Here is a 20,000-nt window from a genome sequence, read left to right as displayed (position 1 = left end):
CCTGAGGGGAATTCTCATCTGGGGAATTCCAACTGGGATTTCCCATGTGGGTAATTCGAGGTGATGCAACTTTCACAGTCTAAGATCCCCAGGGAAAGTCCAAGTTGGCTTAGTGTAATGCTTAGGCCTGCCACCAACAGAAATTGGCAGTTCACTTCTGAAGGAGCTGCAGAAAAATGACGACTGCCAAGGAAAAGTTCATCTTGAAGCAGAAATCCTGCTGCAATCCCTTTGGAGCTCATGAAAAACCAAAGTCGTCTGGCTTGAGAGCTGTTAGCCAAAAAGCCATAGCCGCTCATCCAAGCCTCAAACTGCAAAGTGCACAGAAAATCTGTACCCAGTGTCGTAAGAAACTGGCAAAAAGACAACCAGGTGTGGTAGAGACTCAGAGTGAAATACCATTACCAGTGACCAGCAGCGCTATTAGCAGTAGTGAGGACAATGATGGTGGAGGTGAATCACCAATACCAGGCAGTTCAGGGGAGTTTGAATTTCATTCTCCTGAAATGGAACTGAATACACTGAATGAGTCTTTGGGATTGATTGGAGAATCACCTATTCCAAAAAAGAGACTTGCTGCAGATAAATATGTGAAATCCAAAACCAAGAAAATCGGTGACACTGTGAAGAAAAAATTGGAAATCGCGACAGGATTGCCATCTAACAAACTCCAGGATGCAGGACAGGAGATGATAGAACAACTCAAGCACAAGTTTGAATCAACGACCAAGAAAAGTGAACAAGTGCAGGTGCTGACTGTTCTGCCAAAAAGCTGGACAATTGCTGAGATCACAGAGGAGTTTGATGTGTCAAGCTACATGGCTAGGAAAGCAAAGGCATTGGTCAGAGAACAAGGAATTCTCACCATGCCTAACCCAAAGACGGGAAAAGCGATTTCAAAGGAAATTGAGGAAAAGGTCAGGGAATTCTACTTGTCAGAGACCATAAGCAGACAAATGCCTGGCATGAAAGACTTTGTTTCTGTTCTAGTCAATGGGAAAAAGCAACATATGCAAAAACATTTAGTGCTATGTAATCTGAAGGAAGCATATGAGCTTTTCAAGGAGGCCCATCCGAATGTAAAGATTGGATTTTCAAAATTTGCTGAACTCCGTCCAAGGCAGTGTGTTCTAGCAGGATCAAGTGGAACACACTCAGTCTGTGTTTGCACAACACATCAAAATGTAAAGCTCATGTTCACTGGAGCAAAACTGGATTCTGTGACTGGTGGTGAGTTTAAAGACTACAGTCACTGTCTTGCAGCTATTCAGTGCAACCCACCTCGCATTGAGTGTTTTTTTGGCAAGTGTTCAGAGTGTCCCGGAATGGCGGGTCTTCGAGATAAGCTTGAAACATATATGCAAGACAACATGATCGACCAGGTGCAGTATAAACAGTGGACATCAACTGATCGGTCGAACCTTGAGACGAAAGTTCAGACAGTTGCTGACTTTCTGGATTCTTTCCAAAGCAGCCTTCAGAAACTGTTACCACACAGTTTCATTGCCAAACAGCAGTCGCGTTACCTACAGAATCTGAAGAATACACTTGAGCCTGGTGTGTTCCTGGTCATTGCAGACTTTGCGGAGAACTATAGTTTTGTAGTTCAGGATGCATCTCAGTCATTCCATTGGAACAACCTGCAGGCCACAATCCACCCGTTTGTGTGCTACTATCGGCAAAGCATGCAAGATAAAACTCCTGAACACATAAATTTTGCCATCATATCAGAATGTAACATTCATGATACCGTGGCAGTTCATCTGTTCCAAAAACTGTTCCTTCAATTCCTAACCACCAAATTTGGACAGCGCCCTAAAAAGGTTTGCTACTTCTCCGACGGATGTGCAGCCCAGTACAAGAATCGGAAGAACTTCAGCAATTTATGCCTCCATGAAGAGGATTTCGGTGTCCCAGCTGAATGGCACTTTTTTGCTACGTCGCATGGGAAGGGACCATCTGATGGAGTTGGCGGGACAATTAAGCGGTTAGCAGCTAAAGCCAGTCTCCAACGACCATATGATCAACAGATCATCACTCCTCGCCAACTTTTTGAATTTGCTGATTCAGAGATTGCAAATGTCAACTGCCAGTTTGCAACAGCAGAACAGTATGAACAAGAATCAAAACTACTCAAAGCAAGATTCGAAGAGACCCGCACAATCCCAGGTACACTAAAGCTACATTGCTTTGTTCCTGTGTCTAAGGAAAAAGTCACAGTTCGAGCCTTTTCGTTCTCAGCCGAAGAATGAAAGGAACATGTGAAACTTACACCTGGGATGATCGATCACAATGTCTCAGCCATAACTGGTTATGTTACAGTGGATTATGATGGTCACTGGTGGGTTGCATGTGTCATGGAACATACCCCAGAGAGGCATGAGGTGGATGTTAAGTTCCTCCATCCACATGGACCATCCCCATCATATACATTTCCGGAACCATCAGACCCTCTCACTATTGACTACCAGGATGTGCTTACTACTGTTGAACCAACCACTGCAACTGGAAGGACATATTGTATTTCCAAGAAAGAAACAAGTGCTGCTGTTGCTGCATTGAAGAGGAAATTGAAAGCCTAAGTCAGGTTAGTGAACACTGTGTACTTGAACTCACTTATTGATTGTATAATACATTACAAATGCTGATTTTCGAACCTATATGCCATACGTACATGTACATTATTGCTCATATCTCAGAAACTATTGGAGTGCCCATCACAAATTTATGTGGAAGCTTCTTGACATCATAAGGTACCTCTGGGATGAATTTGAGGAAATTTGAAGGATACATTTTTTGGGGATTCACAATTGAAGTTTATATTTTGTGATAACTTTTTTGTGGTTGGAGGTAGGAAAATGTTGCCCAGACAAATTCATAGGGCATGAAAATACCTTTAAAATGACACCAAAACCAGCTCTCTAGGTGTTATACTTTTAGAGATATGGCCATTTGAATTCGCGACGTCGCGCTAATTAGTCCAAAGTTCGTTAGTCTGTATCTCACTAATTAAGAGGCTGTTAGCAAAAATATTTGAGTTCTTGCCGTTTTTCATGGGTCCCAATTGGTTCCCAAAGTTTTACAAAAATCTGAGAGATGACGGCAGCAGATTCTTTGATGATTTGACATGGAATGACCCACTTTGACCTTTATACACAACTGGAGGAAGGAGGGTCCACAATAAAACAATAAAAAAAACACAATCCTCATATCCACAACACTGCACCCTCCTCTTAGGCACGTCCCGGGCCTATTACCTTTACGTTTAGTGTGGCACGTAGGTGTAGTTCCCTCTACATTTACCTGACCCTGAGTGTGACAGTTTTAAAACATAAATAAATATGTCCCGCTGCTCCATTGCACCCTGCCTAACAGAATCACGCCCACAACTAACCGAATTGCGGAATTGTCTTCAAACTATACATTTACGGTGGGGGCGCATTATTTACAAAACTAACCCAGGACCTGTGATTGTTCTTTTGGGGGAGGGGAGACAGTCTGCCCTGCATTGATGCACCAGAAAGCACTCAACGCACCAAAAACACCATCAAGCACCAATCGGTGCACAGTCACCACAGTTCAATAAAAATGAACTCAACAAACCCTGGTGCTGGACCTCCTCTTCGGCTCCCTCTGCTGGCTATTGTTACCTTCCTGGTGTTGTCATCTTCTTTGCTGGCGGCCTATTTGTCATAATAAAAAGCACAAAACGTGTCTTTTTATTTATTTATGGCCCACAGGGCCGACTAGTGTGGTTCACCTGTGGGGCAGAGGTGCCCTGTGACCAAGGTCCGCCAGCAAGATCTCGGGCCTTCATGGCCGGTTCCAGCAGAGGGGCCATGCCCCAACCCATGGGGTCCATAAGTGGTGCTCAGCCACAGACATGTGGTCCATAAGGTGGTGCATCGATGCAGACAGCTGTGGTTGCGAGAGTTTCGGCGCCCAATGGCGGACTCACGCACGCTCCCCTCGGCGCCCAGTGGCGCACAGTCCTCGTGTGGGTGACAAGAGGGGGGGAAAAGACAGAAGAGCGAGGGGTAAGGTCACAAGGGTACACATCAATAAAGGCAATGCAAGGCGAGGTGCGTATGGAGACGGAGCGGAGAAAAGCTCGTCCCTACCGTACGTCACCCCCCCTGTCACCTACTCTACCCTTGCCCTTACCCCATATTTACAACAATCTACACATTTACAAATTCGTCACTACTGTCACGTCTCCCCATATCTCTCCTACACCAAATTCGTCACCACAATCCCTCGAGCCAAAATTTGCCATCACCAATTCATCATCAATCATCAATCCTCATAAGGAGGAAGAGATGGAACAACAAAGCACAATGTCACACCCACGTCATGATGCGGCTCACAATCCAAAACATTTGCACAATAAAATAATAAAACAACCTGGCATGGTGTGGAGTATCGTCATCTCAGGTGAGTGGATGTCGATGGTGCGAGGAGATCTCCATCCTAACTACTTCCTAAATGACTTTAACACACTTTACACTACCCGGGGTCTTTCCCTGCCAAACCATTGGCCGTCTTACACTCTATGCGGTTTTAAGAACCAAATTCCCATTGACCAAAGTGTGGTGCTTCCTCAATTTGGGGTCTCACTCCCCCGATTCATCTCCCGGTGCCCTTGCACAATTTCTGTGCTGAGACGTGTAGCTCTCCCAGCAGGTCTACCCACCTGCACACCTCCACCACTGTAGTTGCCTCCGAGCTTACCTGCTCCTCACCTAACCTATCTAATTGGGGAAGGCCCCTCCTGACTCTGTCACCCCTCGGTGCCCTCTGGCACTGGGCTACCCGGGTCCGTCCTCCGGATCCTCGGGCCCTATCCACGACAACTCTACCGGCTCCCAGAGCCCACCTGCGGCCTCACATGACCGACATCCTAACAGTGGCGGAGTGTCAGCCAACTACACACACTAACAGGCGACACGCCCAGCCATTTCCACAACACTAATGCACCCATCCAAGTACCATTCTTCCACACGCACCACAGATGCCAATATCCAACCATAATTTACCTGTACCCTCTACCTAACACTTACACTACCCTCCCCGGGTATTCGTGATGGGGGTCCATCCTCCTTTCCCCCATCCACACCTTCGCACCATCCACTCCACTCCAGTTTCCACCATACTCACTCCACGACCATCCACTCCATACTCCATAAATTCCATACCATTTATTCCATGCAACCATTTTCCATACACCTGTAGTTGCACACCTGGTGCCACCTGCACCCTCCTTCCTCCCTGGACAATTTGGGTCAACACAACACACATCACCATCACTCCCTCATACACTGCTCCATCCACCTGTTCAGTTGCACACCTGTGCAATCACACCTTTTAACCACACACGCGGCATCATCTGAACTACCTGTTGCCCTGCTAACTTAGTGCTCCCCGTCTTCCCTTTAAACTCAGCACATACCACGTCATTATCATCCAACTACCCTCTCTATGTCCCCACTACCGGTTCAAAGTTACTACCTAACCTTAGCGTTACCTATTGTCACTCTCTAGGTCCCTACACAAGATATCCTAACCCTCCCGGGCTAGTTTTCACTGCCATAAATCCCATAAAACTAGTGCTCCTTTGCCCCCGCTGTGAGGGATGACAGAGTTGCCATCCCATCACATTGGGTATCCCCCACTATCACCCCCCCAGTCCTCTGACGCTACGAGCCCCCCTCGCAAGAGGTACTGGGTCCTGCCTCGGCATCTAGAGCCGAGGCGATCCACGAGGGCGCCTGCTCGCCGGCATAAAGTCTTATCCGGTCAGCATGAACGATCCGAGGGAGGGCCCGTGGCCCCATTTTGATCTTAACGACCACGTCACAGACGTGCGACAGGACGACTCCCGGGCCTTGCCAGGGGGAGGTGAGTTTTGGGCACCTACCCTTCCGCCTCCGGGGATTAAGGCACCCAGAGCGTACTGACTCCCCTGGCTCCGGTCGTCGTACCTGCGCTTCATCTTGGCCCCCGCCAGATGGAGCTGGCGGCGGGCGAAGGCATGGACCCTCCATGCCTTCCTCCAGGTGACGTGTGTAACCCTCCCTCGGCGGGATATCAGTGGTGTCTGGCACGGGACCGCATAGCAAGTCGGCGGGAGCCCGCAACTCCCGCCCATACATAAGCAACGCTGGACTGCATGCGGTGGCCCCGTGCTGGCTAGTTCGGTAGGCCATTAACAGGTACGGGAGATGTTCGTCCCAGTCATCCTGACAGGTGGTGGTGAACAATGCCAATTGTTGTACCAATGTTCTGTTGAACCGTTCCACCATCCCGTCAGATTGTGGCCGCAAGGGCATGGTCCTGGTTTTCCGAATTGACAGGAGTCTGCACACATCTTTTAGTAATTGGCTTTCAAAATTTCGACCCTGATCGGTGTGCAGCTCCTGTGGAATCCCGTGCCGACATACAAATCCTTCCACGAAGGCCTGCGCTACAACCCCGGCTTCTTGGTTGGGGAGGGCGTAGGCCTCCGGCCACTTGGTGAAATAGTCCATTACAACAAGGATGTACTTATTACCTTGGCGGGTGCGGGGCAGCGGTCCTAGAATATCCATAGCCACCCGCTCAAGGGGGGCCCCCACCTGGTGTAATTGAAGGAAGGCCCTCATCCTCCGTGCTGGTCCCTTTTTGGCAGAACAGGCGTCGCATCTCCGACACCAGTCCTGTATGTCGCGCCCCATATTCACCCAATAGAACCTCCGGCGGACCCGAGATGTTGTCTTTGTCCTACCCAAATGGCCGCCGGAGCGGGTACCATGCACCTGTTGTAATATGACGGTCTTAAATTTGTCAGGGACTATCACCAGCCAGGAAGTTCTATCAGAGGGAACCTCCACCCACTTGCGATATAAGATGTTATCCTTCAATTCCAGGGTCTGCCACTGAGCCCAATACGCCTTTGTTTGCGCCCCGAGGGGGGTGACCTCTTCCCCCTTTGGTCTTTGCCCCAATTTGACCCATTTGAACACCGGCCCCAAAAAGGGATCCTCCTGCTGGGCCGTGCTCCACGCCAAAGTTCCAAATTCTTCATCTGCGGTTAGTGGCAAAATTGGCCCTCTCACCCGGGTTGCCCGGACGACGACTATCGGGGCAGAATCGCCCAATTGCTCCCTCTCCTCGTGTCTCGCACAAAATTTGCAGTTTTCCCCCAGACACGGACGCCGAGAGAGTGCGTCTGCATTACCATGGGCCTTCCCGGCCCTATGGGTCACATCAAAATCGTACTGCTGCAACTTTTCCAACCACCTTGCAATTTGGCCCTCCGGTTCCTTGAACCGAAGGAGCCATTGCAAGGAGGAATGGTCAGTTCGAACTGAAAATTTCCGCCCGTACAGGTACGGGTGGAAATGGTTCATGGCAGCCAGCATAGCCAATAACTCTTTGCGAGTAACACAATAATTTCGTTCGGACCTACTTAAGGCCCGACTATAATAACTAGACTACGGATTTTTATGTTAAGAAAATAGGCCTTTTATGTTTTGAAAAGCGGATTTTTTTTTTTTAATGTGAAAAAATCCCGAAATATTTTTCCCCCCCGTTTTATTCATTTTTTATTATTACCAAGTTTTTCAGAAATCAGTCAAAAAAAGAACAAAAAATGGTAAGCTTTTTCCTGCACAACATTAAGCACTCTGGGCTAGTAAACAGGTAAAAAATGACGTTCAGGTACCTTTATTGCAACCGCATTGTTTGATAAGTCGAGGACTAGAAGAAATTGACAAGACCCTTTTAGGAACGGTTAAAGTAGGTGTTTGAAATCATTATCTTGGTAATGTTCTCCTTGGTGAGGCGGTGTCGGCGGTCGGTGAGGACGTTTCTGTAGACGGAGAAGGACTTTTCCACAATACTTTCTGTAGACGGAGAAGAACAAGGAGACTTGTTCTTTGACGCTGACGATGAGGCAGTACCTCAAGAGGGGGATGTCAGCAAGCTTGACTCCAGCCGGCACACCAACCTCAGATCCGTGCTGATCTCCATCCAGGATCAAAGCCACTGTCCTCAGCACACCAATGTCGGGATTGCGCTGCAGCACCGCCTTGAACTTGGTGAGCAGGATCTCCTTACGGCAGCCTCGGATCTTTTCGAGCTCCTCCTTGGCCTGATCAAGGAGCTGGAAGGCCTTGGCCAGCTCCATGCCGGCCTCCTCCAGCTGCTTAAGGATCTTCGGGATGAACGACACGTGGGCATTTAAGAAGACCAAACTGAGCTTGATGTCCGCCTTTCCGAACAGGTCCTTGGCACTCCGGATTGCCATCGCGTCGTCATCGTTCAGCTGGTCCACAATGTCCTTGACGGCCTCGAAGTGCTCGGCGTAAAACACCGCGGCGTCGATCCACGTCCCCCACCGAGTCAGAATGGGCTCCGGGGGGAGAGAAAGATTGGGCTGCTGCTCCTTCCAAAAGACAACACGCGACGGGGCTTTGACGAACACCTTCTTCGTCATGGCAATCAGGTCGTTGACGTCCTTGAACATTTCTCGGACTGTCTCGCAGACACGGTGGAGCGCGTGGGCAACGCAAGTCACATGCAGCAAGTCCGGGAAGAGTTCCTTCAGGGCATGGCCGGCCTTGATCATCTAGGCCGCGGCGTCGCTGACGAGGACCTTGAGGCACTCCGGCTTGAAATCAGGCCAAAGATAGCGCAGCGTGTCATTGACTGCACGCACGATCTCCCCGGAGTTGGTCTTCTCCAGAAACATGCACTGGACGAGGTGGGGACGAAAGTACCCCTCCTTGGACAAGCGTCCCGCGATGATGTTGGCCACATATCGACCTGCCGAATCGGTCGTCTCGTCGACGGACAGCCAGATGGGCTGCTGTCCGAGGTCGGCACGGCTCCCCGCCAAGGCCTCGTCGTAGCACTTGTCGAGGTAGTGCTTTCGAATCCAGCTTTCATCGGGGATCTGGAGAGTGATGTGCTTCTCCAGGAACGACCGGAGGGCAGGGTTTTCCAATTTCGACCATGGGATGCCAGCGGCCAGCATGGCCTGGCACAGCTCCTGAGCCACGACGTCGCACTTGTGCCTCTTTCCGCCACCAAAGTCCTCCATGGTGGCTTGCGTGACCGTCCTCTTCTTCTTCAAGGCCAAGTTGCTCTTGTGGCGGTCTCCTCGGACATGTTGGGCCAGCTCAGACTTCTGCTTCGCCCGGAAAGTCTTTTCACAAGCTCGACATAAAGCCGTTGTCACTCGACACGTACTTGAAGGTGGCCCCATCGCCGCCAGCGTTGAATTCCTTCAGCCACTTGTCACGAAGAGCAGCACTCATCTTGATAGGAGACTTGTTCACACTTTGTGTACACTCTCTCACTGTAGTACACCGCCTCACTGCTGTACACGCTGGGGACGCAAGTGGACGCAACGTTTTGTTTTTGAGATCGATCGCAGTTAAAAATTTCGATCGCAGTTACAAATTTCGATCACAGTTTCAAATTTCGAAAAATTCCCTAATTTTTTTTAGCGTTGCCAGACATTTTTGACCAAAAAGGGCATTTTATTTTATTTTTCCCGAAAAAGGGCGAAATTCTTTTTTTCTCCGAAAATAGCAAAATAATTTTTTTGCGCGCAAAAAAGCCGTTTTATGTGAAAAAATATTTTTTATTTTTTCACATAAAAATCCGATGTGCAATAATAACCAATCACTCTCTCCACGCCCTCCTGCGTTTGAGACAAAACTGTGCCCAATCCTTCCTGGCTCACATCCGTGTCCAGGGTAAATGTCCCGTTACTAGTGGGGTAAGCTAGAAGGGGTGCGGATGTTAAACACCCCTTCAATTTTAGGAAGGCCTCGTGGCACTCACTTGTCCAATTAAATCGCGTCCCCTTCTCCGTAAGCCGGTGGAGGGGACTGGCCAACTCCGCAAATTTCGCCACAAAGCGCCGGTAGTAGGAGCAGAGTCCCAAAAATCCCCGCACCTCCTTGATGGTACGTGGTGCGGGCCACTCCTCTACCGCTTTAATTTTGTCTGGGTCCGGTTTTACCCCCTCGCGGCCGATCACGTGACCTACATAGGCCACCTCTCTTGCAAACAAAGTGCACTTACTCGGGTTCAGCTTTAACCCTGCCTGTCTGAGGCACCCGAACACCTGGTCCAAATTAGCTAACGACTGGGGGAAGGTTTTGGCATGTACTAGGACGTCATCCAGGTATACCAGGCGTGATTGCCATGGCATGCCGCCTAGTACATGTTCCATTAATCGCTCAAAGGTGGCGGGGGTGTTACACAAACCAAACGGCATCACAGTGAACTGATACAGCCCCTTACCTGTGGAAAATGCCGTTTTCTCCTTCCCTGCCCGATCCATCTCCACCTGCCAATACCCACTCTTGAGGTCCAAAGTTGAGAACCAATTTCAGCCCGCAACGGCATCGAGGGTGTCATCAATTCTTGGCAGGGGATATGAGTCCTTGAGTGTCACGTTGTTTAGCTGGCGATAGTCCACGCAGAACCGCGTGGTCCCATCCTTCTTTTTGACCAGCACAACAGGTGACATCCAAGGACTTCCCGAGGGCTCGATCACGCCTGTGTCGAGCATTTTTTCAACCTGCTTGTCAGCTTCCGCCCTCTTGCTCCAAGGGAGCCGTCGGGCGGCCTGACGAATAGGCCGGGCCTCACCGGTGTGGATCTGATGTTTCACCAGGCCCGTACGTCCAATATCCTCGGTGGACAAGGAGAGGAGGTCCAAATGGGACCCAACCAGTTTGTGTAAGGCCTCCCTCTGGGTACCTCCCAACTCTACACTACTACGATTTACCATCTCGCAAATGGGCTCGGGCCAATTCCTAGTATTTATTGAAGGCTCCCCCTGGGCCGGCTCGGCTGGACGTTCTCGCCCCTCACTGACGCGACTTCGCTAACTGGGGTGCAGCCAGCTACCTTCGTGCCCCTCACTATAGTGCGTGGTTCTGTACTAATATTAATTACTCGGACGGCCACCACCGGCCCGTCCGTTTTTACAAGGGTGCGGCCCACGATTAAACCAGGTATGGATCGCGCTGCCACCGGTTCGACCAGGCCGCAGGACTCCTGCCATGTCGGGCGAGCTGACCATCGGGCCGGCACTATGGCCTCGGCCCCCGGAGGGATGGTCACGGCCTCAGGAGCCTCCAGCTCCACCCTCTCGGCCGTGCTCACCCCCTCCAATGGTAGCTCCTCCATGCCCCATCGCAGGATCCCCCGGCTCAAATCGATTTTACAACCGCTGGCAGTCAACAAATCCAACCCTATTAAGCATGGGTCGCACACCTCCGCCACCCATACCTCTATCTCTCTCTTTACCGAGCCCAACTTGAGGGTCACAAAACCACGCCCTATGATCGGAGCCGTTGCCCCGGTAGCCAACTGCAAACTATGATTTTCCAGATGCTGGATTTTACCCCAGCCGCCTGCACTCGAATTAAGGATCACGGGGCTGATGATCGTGGCGCTGGCTCCCTTGTCCACTACGGCGTCTACCCCCACGCCGGCAATTTTGCACCGAATTGTTCAGCTACCTGTTCCAATTTGGCCACAATGGATGACCTGTCGCGTCAACGAGGGCTCCTCTCCATCCCCTACTGCCGAACACCGCCCTGCATGCCCGGCACATTCTAATTTCCCGGGCCCTGGCGGGGGGGGGGGTGTCTGAGGTCGGCTAGGCCGATCGATACTGGGCGGAGTTGAGGGCATCGGCTGACGGGGAACGTCCCGGCGTGGAGCTCGACACTCCCACGCACGGTGACCCATCCGAGCACAATTATAGCACCTCACCTGATAAGGTGCTTGCCTCCGGTATTCCAAATTTCCCCCCCTGTATGTCCGAATTGGGGTACTCTGTCGGGGACTACCGGGTGCCACCACTGGAGCCGCCTGCCATGGTCCAGGTCCCGCTGGACGCCGATCCACCAGCCTCCGATCCATGCTCTCCAGGTCAGGGCCCCCGTCGGGGGCAGGCCCCCAGGGGGGGGGGGCGACCCCCATCACAGCCCTACCTGACGCACCGCCACTGCGTGGCGCTCGCCCCCCCCCCCCCCCCCGGGCCAGGGGCCTCGCTGCTTCCCAACGGGCCGCAGCGTCGGCCGCCTGACTCATGGTCTGCGGGCGCCACATGGCGAGCTGTTGTCGGAGCTCCAGATCCGGAAGGGCCTGGATAAAGTGATCCAGCGAACAGGCTTTCCTGGGAACTCGCTGCCATGTCCGCGTGTGCAATCCCCACCGCGCGGCGAATATCGTGAGCAAGTTCCCCGATGGTCTCCTGGGGCTTGCGTTTTCGCTGCGCAAGTTGAGCTTTAACAAGCTCGCTTTGCTGCTCAATACCGAATCTGTTAATTAAAGCCGCACGGAGAGCTGACAGAGTGAGAGCACCCGGTGGTAACGCTGTCAGCACCCCGCCGCTGCAATGCGCAGCGCCCCTACCAGGTGTACTCCACCTTCGTCCGGACTCCAACCATTGCCTCGGCACACGTACCCAAACTGTGCCAGGTACGCCCTCAAATCACTCTTGCCGTCATACGGCGCGAGTGGTACCTTGTGGGCGCCCGAAGGCCGGACCCCGCGCGTCACTCCTGGCGGGATCAACGCGGGACCAAACCGTTCGGGCTCCCACAGTGCGCTATTCCCGGGGGGCTCCCGCGCGTCCCCCGTCCCTCCAAACACTACCCCTCTTGGTGTCGATGCCTGGGTCGCCCTTCCGCAACCCGCTACCCACTCCATACCCGCACACCCTTGCTCACCAGCACCCCCCTCACTCCCCGTAGCCAAACGTCCTTGCACACCTCCTTTCTCCATGCACTCCGGACCAGTCATACATCTCACCATTGGTCCCTCACGAACACCCGGATCCAAACCAACCCCCAAGCCGACTGAATCTCCTCCCATACCATATACATTGCCGATTATATCGCCACTCACCTTGGCACCTCGTCTCCGTTCCTCCTCTGCCATCTGCAAACTTTTTATTTGGTCAGCAAGTACATCATTATGAGTTGAGCACAGACCTTGTACATAATCCATCACCTCCTCCTTTATCTCTTTTTTTGTTTCCCTCCGTCTCTTCTTAATTTCACTCACCCCCTCTTCCACCTCCTCTAATTTTTCCTTTACCTCCTTCATCTCTTCCTCTAACGCCACTTTAACCGTTTCTATGTGCGTCCTCACCTCTCGGTCCTTCGTCTCCATTACTTCTGTCACCTCTTCCAACCTCTTCATCAACCCCTCATGTACCATCTGACATTCCTTCTTTGTCACTATTAATTCGTTCTTGATGTCTTTTTGTGACGCTTTTAACCCCCCGATTATTGCAGTGTTCTTTTCCACTTGGTCCACGAGTTCCTTTTGTCCCATTGTCAGCTGTTCTACTCCCCTCATCAGACCCTCTATGCCCCCCTGTAACCTAGCCGTATTATTCCTCACCTCTTTCTCCATACGCTTCTCACCTTGCTTTACCTCCTCGCGTACCCCCGAGACCTCCTCGCTTACACCTCGTCTGATCTCCTCTCCCATTTCTCCCAGCTCTTTTGTAGATGCCGCCCTCATTTGTTCTAATTCATCCCTCTGAGCATCCAATTTACCTTCTAACCTGACTTTCACCTCCTCTATCTGGTTCCCCATCCGTTTGATTTCCCGGGCGGATTGCTCCCCTACTTCCCGCAATTTGTCGTCCATTGTGTTTTCTCACCCCCTTAACCCATTTTTCACCCCCTCTATCTGATTCTCCTGGGCAGCCATTCTATTTTCCACCCCCTTTAACCCATTTTTCACCCCTTCTATCCCGTTGTCTAACCCCTCAAATTTATTGTCTAACCCCTCAAATTTATTTCCCATATTGTTTAACCCGTCTCTTAATTGCTCACTAGTACCCCTTGCTTCGTCCCTCATTTGGCCCCTCAATCGCTCACTATCAGCCCTTGCTTCGTCCCTTATTTGCTCACCCATTTTTTCCATTTCCCTGCTTCTTTTTTCGTTGTCGCACTTCGACTTTGCCATGTATTCGCTAAACCGTGCCATGAACTGCTGCATGTCAAACGGCTGCATGTTAAAGCCCGCTGATACAGCGGGCTCGGCTACCGCGCGCTCGTGCGAGGCGCCATTTTGCGCCTCCAACCACGTGCGCGAGGGCGCCATTTTGCGCACATGAAACTCCCTCAACCACCTCCTCATTATCCTCCTCCATTTCTTCCCTCTGGTCCTGGGTTACCCCTAACCCCTCTTCTAATGCCCCCACCGGCATCCCGCCGCCTTGACTATCCATGGCACGATGTTCAATTTAAGATTTTATAAAACAAAATTTCGGGCCACTCGTAATTTGAGCGCGCGAAGCGCTTGAGGTCCGTATCTCACGCCCAGACACCAATTGTTACGGACCGCGGATAAGATGTTAATTTGCCGAGCGGATGGCGCCGCGGCCCGAACCGTTTTTACAATGACTAGACCCGATTCTGAACGTTGGCCAAATCGTGCCACAGATATTCATTTTGGAAAAGACAAAGACGACGCAGATGTGAAGAAGAAGAAGAAGAAGAAGACAAAAAGGGTTTGAAATACGAATATAATTTATTACTATTTACAGGACCAAAGAAACCAAGGAAGAAAAAGATAATAAAATAAAGACAGAAGGATCAAGGAGACACAGTGCAATGCTAGCTTACCTACAGTCTTAATTAATACCCCAGGACAAGACACACAAAACAGACGACGAGCAAACTCACACGAATGGGGATATTGCAGGCAGGAATGGAAGGACTGGAAGGAGAGGAACGCTCCGCTCGAACCGGAGCACGGTCGGCCCGGCAGTCAGCAGCCGCCGCCCTTCCTCGATCGGCACGTCCAGCCGCCGCCGTCAACGCCCTTCCTCGATCGTGCGGGCTGCCGCGATACGTGCACCCTGGCGGAGTCAAAGCTGCTGGTGGAGCCAAACTACTGGTGGAGCCAAACTACTGGTGGAGCCAAACTGCTGGTGGAGCCAAACTGCTGGTGGAGCCAAACTGCTGGTGGAGCCAAACTGCTGGTGGAGCCAAACTGCTGGTGGAGCCAAACTGCTGGTGGAGCCAAACTGCTGGTGGAGCCAAACTGCTGGTGGAGCCAAACTGCTGGTGGAGCCAAACTCCTGGTGGAGCCAAACTGCTGGTGGAGCCAAACTACTGGTGGGGCGCAACTCTTTCTTTGCACTTCGCACTTGTTCTTCTGCCGTATATCTGACTCTCCTTTCAGCGATCCTTGGTGCAACTCTTCCTTTCCACTTCTTACTTCGCACTCTTGTCAAAGGCTTCCCCGCGCTTTTTCTAAGGCTTCCGCGCGCGCTTCTTATAACGCCCGCGGGCGATCAAGCCGCCGGCCTCTAGAACACGCCCATCGGTGAGCTCGCCTCGGCCCTGATTGGTCAGCACGGGCCCTCTGGCTCCACCCTTGATGACGATGGGCAGGCACGCCCAGGATTCGGCGGCTCCTCCCCCTTCTTCTCCAAGCCTACCTCGTGGCTAATGGAGTCGCGGTGAAAACCGCCCAGCAGCTGCAGTGAATGCAGTTGGCAGGAAAGGCTTTAGGAATGGGTCTTTGGGAATGAAAATGAATGGGGATCTACCTTATTTCACTTGGTGCAATGGAGAATGTCAACTTGTGGGAACAGAGCCTTAACCTACATAGAATAAGGAAATAAACTACCAACAAGGAGGAAATCTAAGATTGGCTAACGTGATTGTTTATGACCTAATTACGGGACGCACTTTGACCTTTATACACAACTGGAGGAAGGAGGGTCCACAATAAAACAATTTTAAAAAACACAATCCTCATATCCACAACAATATATATATATGTATATATATACACATGTGTATGTATATATATATATATATATATATATATATATATATATATATATATATATATATATATAGATAGATAGATAGATAGATAGATAGATAGATAGATAGATAGATAGATAGATATATATATATATATATATATATATATAGATATATATATATATATATATATATATAGATATATATAGATATAGATATATATATATATATATATATATATATATAGATATATATATATATATATATATATATAGATATATATAGATATAGATATATATATATATATAGATATATATATATATATAGATATATATAGATATATATATATATAGATATATATATATATAGATATATATATATATATATATATATATATATATATATAGATATATATATAGATATATATATATAGATATATATATATAGATATATATATATAGATATATATATATATATAGATATATATATATAGATATATATAGATATAGATATATAGATATAGATATATATATAGATATATATATATAGATATATATATATATAGATATATAGATATATATATATATATATAGATATATATATATAGATATATATATATAGATATATATAGATATATATATATATAGATATATATATATAGATATATATATATATAGATATATATATATAGATATATATATAGATATATAAAGATAGATATATATAGATATATATAGATATATATAGATATATATAGATATATATATATAGATATAGATATATATATATATATAGATATATATATATATATATATATAGATATATATATAGATATATATATAGATATATATATATAGATATATATATATAGATATATATATATAGATATATATATATAGATATATATATATAGATATATATATATAGATATATATATAGATATATATATAGATATATATATAGATATATATATATATATATATATATATATATTTTTTTTTTTTTCATGTTCAGCTCAGTAATTGGTCTTTTTGTTTGATTAGTTTGATTCAGAATTATGATTGATCGGAAATGTGTGAATTGAACAAATAATTTTAATGGTCACTGGCATGTTGTTTATTGTCCCCCGTCGCTCAGCAGAGCGAAAGGGGGACTATGGCTTTCCCCTCCGTCCGTGTATCCGTCCGTGCGTGCGTAAGCGAAGGACCGCATTCGAATTTGGTGTGTGGGTGCAACCCACGTCAAAATCCAAGATGGCCGCCGCCATGTATGTCTGATGCCATGTATGTCTGAACCTTGTAACCTGCATATCTTGAGAAATAAGCGAAGTACCAACTTCTAATTTTGTGTGTGGGTGTATCTCGCCATAAGGAAGAACGCTATTGAAAATTGCTTCGCCACGTCAAAATCCAAGATGGCCGCCGCCATGTATGTCTGGACCTTGTGAGATTAATATCTTGAAAAATAAGCGAAGTACCAACTTCTAATTTGGTGTGTGGGTGTATCTCGGCATAAGGACGAATGCTATTGAAAATTGGGTCGCCACGTCAAAGTCCAAGATGGCCGCCACCATATATATGTCTGAACCTTGTGAGCGAAATATCTTGAAAAATAAGCGAAGTACCAACTTCTAATCTGGTGTGTGGGTGTATCTAGGCACAAGCAAGAACGCTGTTTAAAATTGGGTCGCCACGTCAAAATCCAAGATGGCCGCCGCCATGTATGTTTGATGCCATGTATGTCTGAACCTTGTAACCTGCATATCTTGAAAAATAAGCAAAGTACAAACTTCTAATCTGGTGTGTGGGTGTATCTAGGCATAAGGAAGAACGCTATTGAAAATTGGGTCGCCACGTCAAAATCCAAGATGGCCGCCGCCATGTCTGTCTGAACTTTGTGAGATGAATATCTTGAAAAATAAGCGAAGTACTAACGTCTAATCTGGTGTGTGGTGTATCTCGGCATAAGGACGAACGATATTGAAAATTGGGGCGCCACGTCAAAATCCAAGATGGCCGCCACCATATATATTCCTGAAACTTGAGCGAAATATCTCGAACAATAAGCGAAGTACCAACGTCTAATCTGGTGTGTGGGTGTATCTATTGGGTTGCCGCGTCAAAATCCAAGATGTCCACCGCGATGTATGTCCAAACCTTGAGATGAATATCTTGAAAAATAAGCGAAGTGCCAACTTCTAATTTGGTGTGTGGGTGTATCTCGCCATAAGGAAGAAGGCTATTGAAAATTGGGTCGCCACGTCAAAATCCAAGATGGCCGCCACCATATATATGTCTGAACCTTGTGAGCGAAATATCTTGAAAAATAAGCGAAGTACCAACTTCTAATTTGGTGTGTGGGTGTATCTCGCCATAAGGAAGAACGCTATTGAAAATTGGGTCGCCACATCAAAATCCAAGATGGCCCCCGCCATATATATGTCTGAATCTTGTAAGAGAAATATCTCGAAAAATAAGCGAAGTACCAACTTCTAATCTGGTGTGTGGGTGTATCTAGGCACACGGAAGAACGCTGTTTAAAATTGGGTCGCCACGTCAAAATCCAAGATGGCCGCCGCCATGTATGTCTGAATCTTGTGAGAAGAATATCTTGAAAGATAAGCGAAGTACCAACTTCTAATTTGGTGTGTGGGTGTATCTCGGCATAAGGAAGACCGCTATTGTAAAGTGGGTCGCCACGTCAAAATCCAGGACGGCCGCCACGTCAAAATCCAGGACGGTCGCCACCATATATATGTCTGAACCTTGTGAGCGAAATATCTTGAAAAATAAGGGAAGTACCTTCTGGTGTGTGGGTGTATCTAGGCATAAGGAAGAACGCTATTTAAAATTGGGTCGCCATGTCAAAATCCAAGATGGCCGCCTCCATGTATGTCTGACCCTTGTGAGCGAAATATCATATCATTGCATGTTTTCTGCGTGTTCCACTTTGTCAACTCACATCACTTCCCCGACGGGGGACCTAGGCGTAACGCTTGTTTATTTATTTTTTGGGGGGAGTTGGGAGGGGGTGGTTAATCCTCTGGTGAATGTTCAACCTTGTAGGGGAATGGGAAGCTCAGGTATTCATCAGTTTGGATGAATATTGCTGAGTAGCCTCAAGTCCAAACTTACAACCTATATGCATGTATTTTCATGAGCCCTGCTGCTGGATGGTTGTAAAAAATATATATAAAAAATAAAAATCGCTTGATGTTTAATGTCAAATCCATCTTGTCCACCGCACCATATGCTAGAAAAATTGTGTTTGATGAAAACCATTACATGGCAGTTAATTATCAGACTGACAATATATATTTATTATTTTTGTTTTGTATTTTGTTTAAAAATCATAATTCATTCTGCATCAACTCTAATCGATCTTGCTAGGTTCTCCAGTGTGAGCGTTGAAGATGGGCAACGCTTCCAGGCACAGTTGGTTGAATGCACGGACACCCTGAAGTCCGAGGCGAAACGGCTTTGTGCGGCGTCTATCGAGACGAGTGAGCAGTTAATGCGTCAAGGCTTGGGGCTGAAAGAGGAGTTGGTCGCTGCTGTGGAGGAAGTTCGGCGATGCTCTGATGATCAACTGCACGAGTTACAGGAGCAACAAGAAAAAGAACACGTCTTGCTTCAACGGACCTGTACAAACCTGGGGACATGTCTGGAGGTTTGTATGGTGCATTGTGTACACGGAACTTGCTTTTACGATTCTTTTAAGCTGAAACTCCTTAATTTTATCCAGTCGTTTCCCTTTTTTCTTTCTCCCATCTGTTTTGTTTTGTGCACAAATGCGAGTATGAAGGAATTCTTTTTCTACATATAATGTATTTCCTGCAGGTATTTTTTTTTCTTTGTACTGAAACAAGCTTTCCATCCATTACCAGTAAAATGTTGCACAGCCATTTCTATAAATGTCCAGGTTGTTGAGGTTGTTGGTTGTTGAGGAAAGCCCATCATACAGAATGACTTCCTAATCAAATAAACCATGTCCACCATTCCTCAGCTCTTTTGATATGGTTGATTTTGATTGGAAACTCATTTGCATCTCTGCATTTTGGAGCATCAGTGTTGTGACCTGATTGAGCTTGTAGATGGGGATATAGCAACAACTAAACACATTTCACAGCATTCTTGCACCTGGTATGAAGTGTAATACGATTGCAGTAGATTACCAATCACCAACATA

General features: G+C 47.8%; 1 protein-coding gene across 6 annotated transcripts in view; it reads left to right on the top strand.

Moving 5' to 3' along the window:
* KIF11 (kinesin family member 11) overlaps positions 1 to 20,000 on the top strand; it is a 211,824-nt gene that overhangs the window by 168,353 nt on the left and 23,471 nt on the right. For all 6 annotated transcript variants that reach the window (XM_078773905.1, XM_078773908.1, XM_078773907.1 and 3 more), the window contains exon 20: positions 19,202 to 19,481. In XM_078773905.1, the coding sequence (XP_078630031.1) occupies positions 19,202 to 19,481 (280 nt within the window). The remainder of the gene's footprint in view (positions 1 to 19,201; positions 19,482 to 20,000) is intronic.

Source organism: Myxine glutinosa, chromosome 3 (assembly GCF_964187855.1).
Source record: "Myxine glutinosa chromosome 3, kmMyxGlut1.1, whole genome shotgun sequence".
Lineage (NCBI taxonomy): Eukaryota > Metazoa > Chordata > Myxini > Myxiniformes > Myxinidae > Myxine > Myxine glutinosa.
The sequence above is the reverse complement of the archived record's forward strand: the minus strand, read 5'-3'. Positions and strand labels throughout refer to the sequence as shown.